We start from the raw sequence: 15000 nt of genomic DNA, 5'->3' as shown, positions 1-15000 counted from the left end.
AAAGACTAATGAATAGATTAATGGTATACCAGGGCTCAGATCATTATTGTGCTTCAGGTGCTCTGGTTTTACATTTACGGCATTAGGCATTTATGGCATTGCCTTAAAGTCTCTAACAATGAATGTATCAGTACTGGTAAGTCTAAAACACTGTTGGGAGGAAAGACAAACACAGCACATAGACAAACTATTTATTTACTTTAAACCAACAAAAAAATGAGTGGTAGTTTAAATATTTTAGAAAGAGGTAAGTCTTCACCTGTCATTTGAAGACAGCCGGTGATTCGACTGACGTACTGACATTGATGGGAAGTTAAGGAGGGATTCTTTATTTAAATATTATATTAATAGTAATTATATTATATTATTATATTATTATAGTAATTATATTATATTATAGTAATATAATAATTGTATTATATGTCTGTTTTCATGACCAAATAATTAAGAATTAAAATGCATAAATCAGATAAAGATCATTATTAAATCATAGAGTGAGCCTCACACTGAATACAATCATTCTCACAGGTTCAGCTAATTTAACTTTATTAAGCTTTTATGATTATGTCTTTATTTGTACTTATTCATTTCCTTTACTTTTCCTTTAGTCTAAAACAAGGATGTCCTCTGTCTTATTCCCATTCTCTGTCTCTCTGTTTCGCTCTTAATTTCTCTCACAAACTTTTAGCAGTAAAATTGAACTACTGGCAGCATGGAATAGAAACGTCTCTCTGTCCGAAATATAAGGCTGAGGGATGAGTTGCGTGAGACAGAGTGTGTCATCTTGTAAATACCTTTTATCTCAGCGTATCTCATGACTCAGCACCACACTCACTGGCACATCAGCCGCACGTTGATGAATTGATTAGTGAATAAGTCTAGCATTCATGAGGAGAGCTGAGGAGATGAGATCAGCAGACATGTCGTGAGAAATGGTGTCCATTTATCTCACTCTACTCATCACTCATCCACTTAACACTCACCCTCGTTTTCTTGCTGATTTAGAAGTTGATTTGATTAAGATCCCTCTCGATCTTTCTCTTTCCCTGACTTCTATGTCTTCTTGGTCTCAGTCGATTACTTTTTAGTGTATATCACTGTTCTTTTGAAAGTTGTGTGAAAGAGTATTTAAATTGTTAAGGCCTGTCCCTTCTACCTCAGTCTGATTGTCTGTCTATCTGTTTGTATGTATGTCTGTGTGTTCGAGGCAAAGCTGTAACTTGTAATTCTCCAGCTATAACTGTATAAAAGTCACCAAAACTGCTTCCTCAACTTGAAACTTGTTTCTAAGCTTTAGCTAGTCTTCGAAACTACCACTTTCTTCTTCTGTTTACAGAATGACGTCAAATCGACATGGCCGCTTTAACTGTGTACAGTGTAAAGTGCTTCTTGTGCGTTTATAGCAGTATTGGCTTTAGATCAGTAAACATACAGACACAGTTAATCTATACCATTGACCATCTTAATCACTGTTTTGAAAAACAACTTTGTTTAGCTTGTTGCTAGCTTTATTTACTGCTGTCTGCTGGCTAGTTTCTATGCTACTAAATATCATCTTCTGTTTTCTGTGCCGCAGTTTTATTCCAGTGCTATTAAGTGTTGAATGGTTCTTTGTTGTTATACTGTAGCACTGAGGCCTGTGTGTGTAAAAGTGCAGTTAGTAGCTTTTTATGAGCTCTAACTGCTCTGACAGCACAAACAATAGACAAGCTTTTGAGGATGCTTCTGTATTTTATTTAGTCCACTTCACACCTATGACGTGCAGAAGTAGGAAATTACTATTCGCAAGGCAGCATGAATGCAGGATTACTTTGTATTTAAAGTGCTAAGACTCCTCATGCTCCCTCTCTGCAGATACCCTTTCCCCACTGTGTTCAGTTCATGCAGTAAGAAGGACCTGCTGGTGAGTTTGGATAAGGGAGTGGGGATGTGCCTCTTCAACATGCCTGAGATGAAGGTGCTCTACGGAGGGCAGAAGTGTGGCAACGGATATGTAGAAGAGGGGGAGGAGTGTGACTGTGGAGATCTTGAGGTATGTCATTTTTTGATGATAGAGGGAATGAAAACATTTGCAGCGCTGCTTAGTAATTCTTTAAATTAGGGTTGATCTAGACGTAACAAGTTACCAGACACACACACTCATTTCAGAACAACCCTGCCAGTAGTGACCCAATGGAAAGCCTGATATTGGCCCAATGTCATGACTTTGTAAAGTAAATCCATCATAATAAGCGAATAAAATGTCCAGAACAGTTTATTTTTATGAGTTTTATGTGTCAAGTGTTATAACAGTTGTCATTATGTATGCATTAAATATGACTAAGTGTGTCTCCTTCACAATCCTTAGTCACGACAGATACAGTATGCGATCGTTTCAGACACCCATCATGCCATTGTTATTTTAATTCTAGGAGTCATTATGTTTGATGCCATGACTGTTTATGTCATATGCTAAGTTTACAAGTTTGAGTTATTTCACATATCGTATGACAGCTGTACCGCAACAATGACCATATTAAGAATCTAATAAAACATATGCCAATGCTTGCATCTATTACACTCAAAGATCGAAAAGTGATGCTTTAAAGACCACATGGAATTTGTACTGCTTTTCAGATCTGGCACGCTCTCTCGTTGGAGTATTGTAAGGGTCTAATGAGGACAGTGCAAGAGAATCTCTCTCTCTCTCTCTCTCTCTCCCCCCTCTCTCTCTCTCTGTGTGCGTGCAGATTATTTTACACAAGCACACAGTCATCTTATTTCAGTCTCCCAGTCCAAGCATTAACACACCAGCATTAGTGATAGTCCATTGTGGTATATTATGATCCAAATCTGTGACAAGTGACATAAACACACTCTTCAGGCAGATGCTTTGGCCCAGACCATGCTGGGAGAAATCCCCAGACACACACACACACACACACACACACACACACACACACACACACACACACACACACACACACACACACACACACACACACACACACACACACACACACACACACACACACACACACACACACATGGAGCAGGCCCAGAGAAGCACACTATGCTTTGATTCCACTTGCACTGTAGCATACTTACTGACGTGGCTCTGTAGGGATTTCATTGCTCTCTATTTCTGTTTATTGATCTTTATTTCTGGCAACCCAAAATGTAATGGCAGCTCATAAGAGCAATAAAGATGCCTCAATCTTCTGTCTCCATCAATGCATTGGCACAAGTTTATAGACCAAGAGGGACACATCTGTAATAGTAATGAGTTTCTCACACACACACACACACACACACACACACACACACACACACACACACACACACACACACACACACACACACACACACACACACACACACACACACACACACACACACACACACACACACACACACAGTGTGATTTACAGAAACACCATTTGTGGTAACAGCAATCTGAGAATCAGCCCACACTTTTAGAAAAAACAAGTTCTATCTACAATCGCAGAAGTACAAGCTATATATATAAAGTATGGGAATGTACACCTGTAGCTACTAGCTTTTAAAGCTTGAAGGTTTATCACTGGACCCAAAAATCCAATTTTCAGTCATTTAAAAGTTAAAAGAAGTATATTAAAGGTGAAAAATATGTCCCCTCGATAGTACAACCTGAGTGACGGGAAAAGTGCCTGATCCACTTTGTGTGAGTTACTGTATGTGGATATTTTTATAGTTGCATTTTTTTTTTACCTTAAAGCCAATCCCAGTTTAGCTTCACATTGGGCTCTTGCACAAATTACATGAGTATCCTGCTGTGATGAGTGATTTATGCTGTGGGCTCATACCATGCACTGCAATAAATGACTTCCATGTAGGAAACATTTTATATAGAAATGGGGGTTCTTAGAATAGTTAAAAGTTCTTTATTTTAATCAGCGGCTTTTCTTTTAAATCCTTTTTCATGGTTTAATATAAAACCTTGACTGCATTAAGAAAGAACTGACAGATTTGTACTGATAATGGAGCTTGTATGATTGTATGACAGAAAGGATTTGAGTATAATGGAATTGATGATGAATAGAATGGATCTTGTCCCTTGGTCCTTGGTCCTGCATATTTCCCTGGTCTAACACAACCACTGAATCTCCTGAAGATCCGTTAATTAGATTGTAATTTAAATCAGTCATGTTTAATAAAGCAGGAAAAACAAGCAGGGAAGTGTGTAGGACAGGAAGTTCCCAAAAAAACAATGTTTGGGAAACTGTGGACTATATTCTAGACTATAATATTAAGAAGAGTTTAGCTTGGACTATCTCTGTGTATCTGTGGATTTTACTGTATGTATATTTTTTTCCATATTCTGGTTAATTTCTTTGCCAATTTCTGTTTTCTTCTGTCTCTGTAGGAATGTATGAACCCATGCTGTAATGCCAGCACATGCACATTGAAGTTGAATGCAGTGTGTGCGCATGGCCAGTGTTGTGAAGACTGTCAGGTAACACACACACAGTCTTTTTATCGATCTCGATTCTGTTGCATATAAAGAACACCAAAGGAGTCACCTTGTCTCATGATTTGTGACTGATATTGCTAACTAGGTGTGTTTGTGTGTATGTGTTTACGTGGCTGTATGTTTCAGCTGAAGACTGCAGGAACACTGTGCCGAGAGCCTGCTAACTCATGTGACCTGCCAGAGTTCTGCACAGGTTCTGACCCTCACTGTCCTGCTAACGTCTACCTGCACGATGGTCACATGTGTCACGGTGTGGATGGATACTGCTACAATGGCATCTGCCAAACACATGAACAGCAATGCATCACACTCTGGGGTCAGGGTGAGTTACAGCGCTGTATAGAATGATGATTGATGAATCTATTCCACATACATAAGCAAGCCCACAGATACCCATGACTAGATAGTGTTACTGTGACTGATGGGGAGAGAGTGTGAATTGGCAAGGCCAATTTCAAGGTCCATCTCTCATGGACTCCCAGCCATTGATGGCTGTGATGTCAACCTTGATCTTGCATGTTGATGTTTTCTTTTGTGCTCTTCAGGAGCCATACAAACGATTTGAAAAGATACACTATTGTCACATCTCTAGGTGAAAGATAAATATTAAAGGAATAAAAGCAGTACCAATGAATGTACAAGTCAAAGGACAAGGAAGACTGTTTGGTATTTTTATTTTGGTTGCTTAGTGGTTAGGATGTTGGCCTATAGATCACAGGGTTGTCTGTTCAAATCCCTCAACTGACAAGCTGCTCCATGCTAAAAATGTTGAGGTGAATATGATTAGCAACAAAAACAAGTTCATAATGCATTTTGAACGTTATATTGACAGTCCTACTGTAGTATTAATACAAGGAGGAGTTCAGAAAGTATGAAGTCACATCTTTAAATCTGCTTGAACTTACTGAACCATGTTGTGTGACCGAGTGTATGGTCACGTTACAAAAATGTTGCGTAATTGCCAAATTAACTTTTCACAATAAACATTTCACACTCGTGTCACATTTCTAACAAACAGAGACTGAAGGTTATAGAAAGTAATTGCAAGCTTATGGGTGCATGGGTGTTTCTCTTCTGTGTGTGTGTGTGTGTGTGTGTGTGTGTGTGTGTGTGTGTGTGTGTGTGTGTCTGTGTGTCTGTGTGTCTGTGTGTGTGTGTGTGTGTTGTAGGTGCAAAGCCAGCTCCAGGCATCTGTTTCGAGAGGGTGAACTCAGCAGGAGACCCATATGGCAACTGTGGAAAAGACTCTAAGGGCTCATTCGCTAAATGTGAAGCACAGTAAGACATTTCTCTTTCTTCCTTTCTTTCTTCCTTTCTTTCTTCCTTTCTTCCTTTCTTTCTTTCTTTCTTTCTTTCTTTCTTTCTTTCTTTCTTTCTTTCTTTCTTTCCATTAAAAATAATTAGAATAATGCAGCAGAGAAACTTGACTCAATTTTTCCAATCAAAAGCTTACGGTTTTCTGTAGAAAGAGCATGTGTGACAGGGACAAAACAAAAAGAAGGAGCAGAGGAATCACTGTAATTTACATAAACAGGAAGCACTTGAACATTTCAAGCTATTAGAAAATAGACTGGCAGGTACTTTAAGTACTTCACTGATCAGTGATCACATCCTGGTGGATGTAATTGCCTAGATTACTGAAGTGGACACTGATAGAAGAGGGAGGCGAGAGAAAGGGAAAAAAAAGAGCTGATTACTCATTCACCAAACGAGTGTTTCTCCCTGATCTCTCTCTCTCTCTCTCTCTCTCTCTCTCTCTCTCTCTCTCTCTCTCTCTCTCTCTCTCTTTCTTTATCTCTTTCTTCTTATTCTTCTTTTCCTCTTGACCACACATTAGGACATACCTCAATATTCATATGTAATTGTGAGACCCTTGTGGGCAAGTGTCAGAGAGAGCACAACTGAAGTGAAACTTCCCACAATCACACACACATGAGTTTATCAGTACATTGTTTGCTTGATGGCACGGCCTTACACTTCTTGCCATGTAGCAGTTCAATGCAAAACACATTCAGATTATAAATAGACCACCATTATTCACACCCAGGTGTACACACTCATTCAGATACCCACTTCTCTGACTCCTCCTACTATTCAACACACTCCACACAACAGTAATATCTGTGATCGTTTGGAAAAACCTGTCACAAGCTGAAACCTGACAAACAGCCAGAAATAAGAAAGAAAAAAATCCATCCATCCATCCATCCATATTCTACCGCTTATCTGGGACCGGGTCGCGGGGGCAGCAGTCTAAGCAGGGATGCCCAGACTTCCCTCTCCCCAGACACTTCCTCCAGCTCTTCTGGGAGTACTGAGGCGTTCCCAGGCAGGCCGAAAGACATAGTTCCTCCAGCGTGTCCTAGGTCTTCCCCGGGGCCTCCTCCCGTTGGACATGCCCAGAACACCTCTCCAGGAAGGCGTCCAGGAGGCATCCGAAACAGATGCCCGAGCCACCTCAGCTGACTCCTCTCGATGTGGAGGAGCAGCAGCTCTACTCTGAGCTCCTCCCGAATGACTGAGCTCCTCACCCTATCTCTAAGGGAGCGCCCAGCCACCCTGCGGAGGAAACTCATTTCAGCCGCCTGTATCCGGGATCTTGTCCTTTCAGTCATGACCTAATAAAAAATCATGGATCCTAAATGTTGCAACAGAAAAGTGTTTTCCAAAGCCATCCTTAGCCTTGAGACAAGCTTGTCTGTGCTGTTTTTGGAAAAGCAGGGGCAGGAGGGATGTCATACATTCTTTTCTGTAGGTCACAGTGACAGCAGCCTATAGGGATTGTCTGTTATCTCATGTATGTGGAAGAGGGCAGATTGTTCTTTCTTTGAAGGGCAGTGGTAGATCAAGTGGTTAAGGCTCTAGGTTGCTGATTCAGATTCAAGCCCCAGCACTGCCAAGCTTTTGCTGATGGGCCCTTGAGTAAGGCCCTTAACCCTCTCTGCTCCCTCTCTGCTGTATCATAGCTGACCCTGGGCTAAGACCCCAATCTCCAAAGTTAAGATATAATATTTAACTGTAATGTATACAGTATGTAAGATTTGTGTGATGTGGAAGAAGCTTGTAATAGCCTTTATCCTTTCCAGTATCTAACTATAACAGTGTGATGAGGAGAGCTGGTTGATGGGTAGGAATTCTACCATTTCTGATTAATGTCTGATTAATTACTGTACTGTAGCTATAAAGAGCTGCCTTGAGCTACATATAATTTTCATCAAGTGCGTATGACTGAATAAACTTCACCAGATCTGCTACTGATGCCACGTTGCTTCATCTAAAAATCTAGTTTAAAAATCTAGTTGCTAAACTAGGGCCATAAAATAAATGTCTGTCTTGTTCATTTTTCTCTCATATTTATGCAGAGACGCTAAATGTGGGAAGATCCAGTGCCAGGGTGGGGCAAATCGGCCAGTAATCGGAACCAATGCGGTTTCCATAGAGACCAACATCCCATTGCCGGAAGGTGGGCGTATTCTGTGCCGGGGGACTCATGTGTATCTGGGTGATGACATGCCAGACCCAGGGCTGGTACTGACTGGAACCAAGTGTGGCAACAACATGGTGAGAGCACCGTGTTAATCATCAAGCAAGGACATTTACTGCATGAGAAATGTTCCTGTACTAAAAGTGTAACTGATAATTGTTTGTTTTGTGGATGAAGATTGTGGTCCTCAAAGTAGTAGTGATCATGAACAGTCAGGGTACCAGTATAGGGGAATGATCGTTTAGGGTTTGAGGAGGGCAAAATGTGAACCACTTAGAGTTTAGGGAACAATTTGGGAAACTGGAAAACATTGGAAACATTGCACACTGACCTTCATGGTGCAGTATGTGTGTGTGTCCACTTTGTAGGGTTTATAGTCCCATGTGTCAGTGTGTGACTGATTCTGTAATGAGGTAGTGCGCATGTAGTCTTAGAGTTATGTGTGTGTGTGTGTGTGTGTGTGTGTGTGTGTGTGTGTGTGTGTGTGTGTGTGTGTGTGTGTGTGTGTGTGTTAATGTTAATACGGGAAAGAAAGTCCTCGTCATCCCCAGCAGTGAGCTGCAAGAACGGAAAGCCTGACATCACATAATCGCTGGGAGATGGTATTACAGATGTGTGTGTGTCTGACGAGTTGCCTCTCCTGCTGTCTATCATTTATCCCACTGTGAGACGACTCAGTTAATAAAAATAAGCATGTCTCACCATCTCTGTTTGCATCTCTGCTGTCAGCTTTTGGATGAACATGTCATGAATAAGTCTCATTCCTAAATCTCATTATATTTGGGTGGAGTGTTTGTGGCCTGACTGTATGAATACACGCCATAGCTATAATTGGACTTTTGGAGGATGAGTCTCTACAAAACCTGGGTCTTGTTTTTGTTTTATTGGAAAAATTGGAAGTCAAAGTCTTTTAAATGCTTCTCCCTCTCTCTCCATCTCTCTCTCTCTCTCTCTCTCTCTCTCTCTCTCTCTCTCTCTCTCTCTCTCTCTCTCTCTCTCTCTCTCTCTCTCTCTCTCTCTCTCTCTCTCTAGGTGTGTCTGAATCGTCAGTGTCAAAACATCAGTGTCTTCGGCGTTCATGAGTGTGCGTCCAAGTGCAGCGGCCGTGGGGTTAGACAGTTTTTTTCTTTCTTTTCCATGAACAAGCAACTTTTCCTTACCGACATATTGTCATCTAGGCAAAAATCCTCAGCCAACCATTACTCAGAGAGCTTTGGTGTTCAATCTGCTTGCACACATCAGTCAGCTTTTCAGTGAGAGTGAGCTTTGAGCCATTAAATGTTTATAGCCAATGATAAATGGTTTATAGTTTTGTTATTAGGGGATATGGTAGAATAGTGTTTAAGGTGTTGGACTACCACTTTGTAGGTTGTGAGTTTGAAGTCCACCAAGCTGCCACTGTTTTTTTTTTCATATAAAAGATTAAATATTATTGTAATAATTATTCATTATTAATATAATATAATTAATATATATTAAAGTTTCTCTGGGTATGGGTGTGTACCATATTATGGTACAATGTACCATTTTTATTTTAGATGCATATTGCACTTGAACTTTGAATATGAATGAATACAAGAATTGGAAATGGCTACGATGTTGAACGGCTGCCATTCAAAATGCCCTAATAACATCCTGATTAGTTTCTAGTACATTAGCTCACATTTCTCGCTCAAGTCTGACAATGTGTTTATTCTCAGTGATATTAAAGTTTTATAAATGGATTTTATTTGCACAGCTAACATAGGCTATGTTTGTTAGCTTGCTAGTTTATCATATAAATGCTACAGCTGTTGTTGCTAAAAGTGTTAGTTTTGTAAATGTTGCCTCCACTGAGTGAATAAGTATTGAGACTAGGTTTCTGGGGTACAAATGGAACACTGGGTTTCACCCCCAAAAACAAGCAATATGGTATATTATACATTCAGGGTCTGATCATTTCTGTTCAGCTCTATATGTCAACAAACTATGTGGTTTGCTGATGACTGGATATTATTCCAAAACATTTTAAAAATGAAACATATTTACAGCTTGATATGCCACATGCATTAAATGGGGATGCATTAGAATATGTGAGGCTGGGATTTTTACATTATTAATAACATCCTGGCTTCTGAGTGCTGCACGACAGTGTTGCTGCCTGATTTAAAAAAAAAAAAGATTTAGTTTCAGTACTTTTCAGTATCCATCTCCTCCTTACTGTATAGTTTTCTGTGTCATTTCCTTTTTCTCTTATTCTTGATCTGTAGACTTGCATATGTGATTTACTTTTAAAATGCAGCAATACCTTGCTATCAATCTCCTAAGCTTCTCATCACCTCAGTCAATTAGCCATAATAGCTTTGCTTGGTTCAACCAAATGAGCCATTCATCACATTCTGACGGCAAGCCAGTCATCCTTGTGTATCTGCAATGGGGAAATGCATGGGTGGACATTGTCTGGGCAGAAAATGCATGTGAGTGTTATCTGTCTGAATCTGATGATTTCTGAGAATGACAGAAATCTGATTGAGGATTTTTTTTTTCTCCTTTTTAAATCTGGCCTTAGGAGTGTGAAATTGGAAATGTTATGTTCATTCTGCTCAAACAAATATGGAAAATTGAATACAAATTTTTCCATCACACATCAACTGTGAGTCTCCAGACTGTCTGTGTATCTGTCTGTCAAAATGCTATGTGAAGAAAAATATATACAATAAAATCTCAGAAGTAATTTCACACAGAATGCATATAGGACACTACATACACACGTTCTCTCGTTGTCCTTCACCTGTCCTCTTCGGGGTCGCCACAGTGGATCATCCGATCGTCACTTTTTTGATTTTGGAACAGGTTTTTTATGCTGGTTGCCCCTTTTGACACAGTCCTTGTTTTTTATCTGGGTTTTATCCTTTTAGAGATTTAGAGATAACACCTCAATGTCTGGGTTAGTTCCCTGCCCAAGACTTGAACCCAGGCTCCAGCAGTGAGAGAACCAGATCCTGTCGATGGACCACCAGGACCATACACATGTTCTGAGATAAAGTCAAAAACAAAACAAAAAAAAACAAACAAACAAACAAACAAACAAAAAACGGATGATACAGCATAATCCATAATTAATTGTATTGCAAGCAATACCACTTGTTGCTTAGATCTGACTGGAAATGAAATGATGCATAGTTAATCAATGTAGTTCATAGTTTATATTTGTAGGCATGATCATACCACAGAAATCCCAAATGTTGTGTCTTTGCATTTTTATACTGTATATCGAGAGATAGACAGGTGTAAGTATACACTATAGATAAACTGACATGGGATGAAGAAACAGAGAAGGAGGGTTTTTTCCACTAATTTACTCATCCCTAAATTCAATGCAGATCTGTTCTGCACTGTGGAGCTTGCACATCTGTTCCCCATCACCTCACTGGCGAAATGGTGTTTAATAATCTGCACCATATGGATACAATGTGTGATACTTATGAGTTACAGAATAGAGGAAATGGCATAGGACCCATATGGAGCCTATTGAAGCTGTCTAGCAGGCTTTGTTAACGTGATGAAGGACAGGTGGTAACTAGGTGTGTCGCTCGGTACTTCCACAACAGTGTATGTTTTAATTATCCTAAAACTGGAAACTGTTTGTCTTTGCAGACTGAAATTTATCAAGGCGATATAATCTTATTGACTGCATTTACAACTGTTCTTTTTTATGTATCGATATTATGTATCTATCAGGATTATAACCCAATAGGGATTACACACATAAAATAGAGGTGTAAGATGAGTTTTTAACAAAATTCTATACAACTGTGCAAATTCATGTGGGTGTGGTGGTGAGCCGTTATTGCGGGAGAGAAGCATTTATCCAGAGTTTGCACAAGTACGTATCACCTCTAGAGACATGCTCGACATGTTTGACATACTCATTTGAGTTTAAGGTGAATCACGGGTTTTAATATGCCCATATACTTTGCAAAGGACGGCTGGGAATGAGATTAAAATGTTTTTACAGTACAGATGTGAAATGACCAGGATGGCATCAGCATGACTTACATCAAGCCTGGAACAACTGTAGAGTGAAATTGTAGAGCGTTGCTATAGTAGCGACACTAATATTATCTAGTTTCTCAAAAATGTCATGATTATGGTCTGATATTTTAAGCAAGCAGGCTTTTAAATGGCAGAGGGTTAATAAAGATCAAAACTAAACTTCAGCCATGACATTTACTATTAACATGTACTTGAAGATCTACTCTATGTATAAACCTGAAAAAAAAAAAAAAACTATTTATGGCATCTGTTATTGTTTTCACTGATGATTGACCATGTAAATTATGATTATTCTGGACTAAGGCCAGTCTTGGTTATGTTCATTGCAGAGATCAATGGCTAGATCGCTTAGATAATGTTTCTTTATTAATATGAGTCGAATCTGTAAACACTTGACTATTTAGAGCAATATATTTTAACACTTTGAAGCCATTATTACTCCATTCTATCTATCTATCTATCTATCTATCTATCTATCTATCTATCTATCTATCTATCTATCTATCTATCTATCTATCTATCTATCTATCTATCTATCTATCTATCTATCTATCTATGCAAAGTAAGTGTATAGCTCTGCACTGACAGCATTATAATTACACTGGATGTTGAAACTTTCAGGAATATTCATTATTCCTATTCCATTTCAACACTACAGTAAACCTGTAAAAGACCCACTGACCCAGTTTTCACACTGTGTGCATGTGTGTGTGTGTTGTCTTGCCTGCACAGGTGTGTAATAATAAAAAGAATTGTCACTGTGAGGCACACTGGGCTCCTCCTTTATGTGATAAATCTGGATTTGGAGGCAGTGTGGACAGCGGACCAGTGAGACAAGCAGGTACAACTGTGTGAGTGTGTATGTGTGTGTATAATAGAAACACTAGTCAAGCCACCTCTCCAGAAGTGCACACACTGTCTTTTCCAAAGTATCCTGAATTGTTATATAACCACGAAGATAACTAGTTTTCAAAATCTGTCTAGCTAAGTTAGCTAATGATTCTATTAGAAATGTTACAGATGCTTGAGCACCCTTATGGCACCCAGTGCTAAATGTCACATTAGCACTGATACAGCACTGGACTACAACATCTATCAGCCATTAGACAGCACATGCTCTCTGCATGCACCATGTCACATAAAAACAAACATTTAATGTGCTATTATTTACTCTAGATGTTCACTTTCCATAATCACTCTATTCTATGGGGTTCTCCATTGGCAGAGCATCCAGTTCAATAACTTTTGAAAAGAGGCACACACCACTCCAAAACAAGTTGCTAAATATTTATTTGACCCTAAAGAACATACTACAAGTCTTTAATGTGCTATTATTTACTCTAGATGTTCAATTTTCATCATCACTCTATTCTATGGCGTTCTCCAGTGGCAGAGCATCCAGTTCAATAACTTTTGAAAAGAGGCACACACCACTACAAAACAAGTTGCTAAATATTTATTTGACCCTAAAGAACATACTACAAGTCTTTAATGTGCTATTATTTACTCTAGATGTTATGTGCTATTATTTACTCTAGATGTTCAATTTCCATCAAATTAGTTAGGACTTTTGAACTAAGCATGCAGTCCTTTTATACAAAGTTATACAGTAAAAAAAATAAACAAGAAAAACCTGAACAGACGGACATGTCCATAGAAAAATATTCATATAAAATCCATTTTTGAGTCTTTTGACTTCATTTTTTTTTTGGTGAAAGCCAAGACATGTGGCTATGGCCCTCAGTTGTTGTTTACCAACCAGAATTAAATACAGCAATGTATGTAATCATGTAATGGTCTGATTGTCACAGGTAAATAAGTCATGTATTGTATTGTCTTGTTATGTTTAATCGCATCACACTGTTTCTCTTTTATTTTTAAGTAAATGATTATATTATTAGCTGTCTACAGTATATAATACAATAAAAAATGCTGTAAACAGTGAACAGCTGATAACTTCACCAAGACAGACTTCTTGGTATAATTAAAAACAAGCACTTGCACATTTTGACCATGTAGTATACAGTTAATTGCACTTCAATATAATACAGTTATAAAAGGACTGGTTTCTTCATCATATCATCTCAGAGAGATTTTCCACATCACTGTCACTCTGACTTGCTTATTAGAGATAAGTTTAAAATATAAATGTTATATCCTGAATTTCTGTAAAATTCTGCCTTGTGACAATCTCCAGTGTTAAAAGTGCTATATAAATTAAACTCTAAAGTAAAAAAGATAATACGATTTTATATATATATATATATATATATATATATATATATATATATATATATATATATATATATATATATATAAACAGTAATAAAGTCAATGTTTCATCTGAGAACCCTTTACTTTTTTTTCTCTAATGCTGATGCTGCTTTCTTATCTAAAATTCTCAAACTTTTCACTTTATATGTTGGGAAATATTGTTTGGAAATCTCAACAATGAACATAAAATGAACATCTATAATAAATATAATAAAAAGGGTGCTTTTTTAACTTTTACATAGTGGTCTATTATGTGGCCAGTTATATATGGGGTGAATGTGTGTGTTTGTGTGTTCTGATCAGATGTGTACTCCCTGTATATAGATGGCGAAAGCATAAAGGTGGGCATCGTGGTAGCGTTCCTGTGTTTGCTTTGTGTGGCTATGATTGTCTGTGTTAAGAGGAAGACTCTGGTCAGCCTCTTCATCAATAACAAGAAAAACAACATTGAGAAGTTAAGGTAAAAACATTAACATTTTTTACATGTGAAAATGTCCATGCTGCTCAGAAATTACTGTGTGTATATAGTAAAAATCTAAATAATTGAAAACTGTGTTATTTTCTGTATGCTGTTTCAGGTCAGTGGGACCAAGCAGGCTCGGTCAAGGACACACAATTTCAGCCCCGGAGACACAAACACACACCACATGCAGAGCATCGCCTCATTGTCAAGCTCCAGCCATACCACAAAGTGACAGCATATATAAGGTGTGTA

The 15000-nt window shown here is 38.5% G+C and overlaps 1 protein-coding gene across 1 annotated transcript in view; it reads left to right on the top strand.

Annotated features, from left to right (window-relative positions):
* Positions 1-15000, top strand: part of LOC113634087 (disintegrin and metalloproteinase domain-containing protein 12) — a 95013-nt gene that overhangs the window by 70863 nt on the left and 9150 nt on the right. Inside the window, exons 12-20 of the mRNA XM_027132809.2 lie at positions 1855-2032; positions 4385-4474; positions 4619-4814; positions 5662-5770; positions 7855-8053; positions 9009-9086; positions 12744-12852; positions 14610-14745; positions 14864-14993. Of these exons, the coding sequence (XP_026988610.2) occupies positions 1855-2032; positions 4385-4474; positions 4619-4814; positions 5662-5770; positions 7855-8053; positions 9009-9086; positions 12744-12852; positions 14610-14745; positions 14864-14993 (1225 nt within the window). The remainder of the gene's footprint in view (positions 1-1854; positions 2033-4384; positions 4475-4618; positions 4815-5661; positions 5771-7854; positions 8054-9008; positions 9087-12743; positions 12853-14609; positions 14746-14863; positions 14994-15000) is intronic.

The sequence above is a fragment of the Tachysurus fulvidraco genome, chromosome 8 (assembly GCF_022655615.1).
Source record: "Tachysurus fulvidraco isolate hzauxx_2018 chromosome 8, HZAU_PFXX_2.0, whole genome shotgun sequence".
Lineage (NCBI taxonomy): Eukaryota > Metazoa > Chordata > Actinopteri > Siluriformes > Bagridae > Tachysurus > Tachysurus fulvidraco.
Note: the sequence above shows the minus strand (reverse complement) of the source record. Positions and strands in the feature narration are given on the sequence as shown.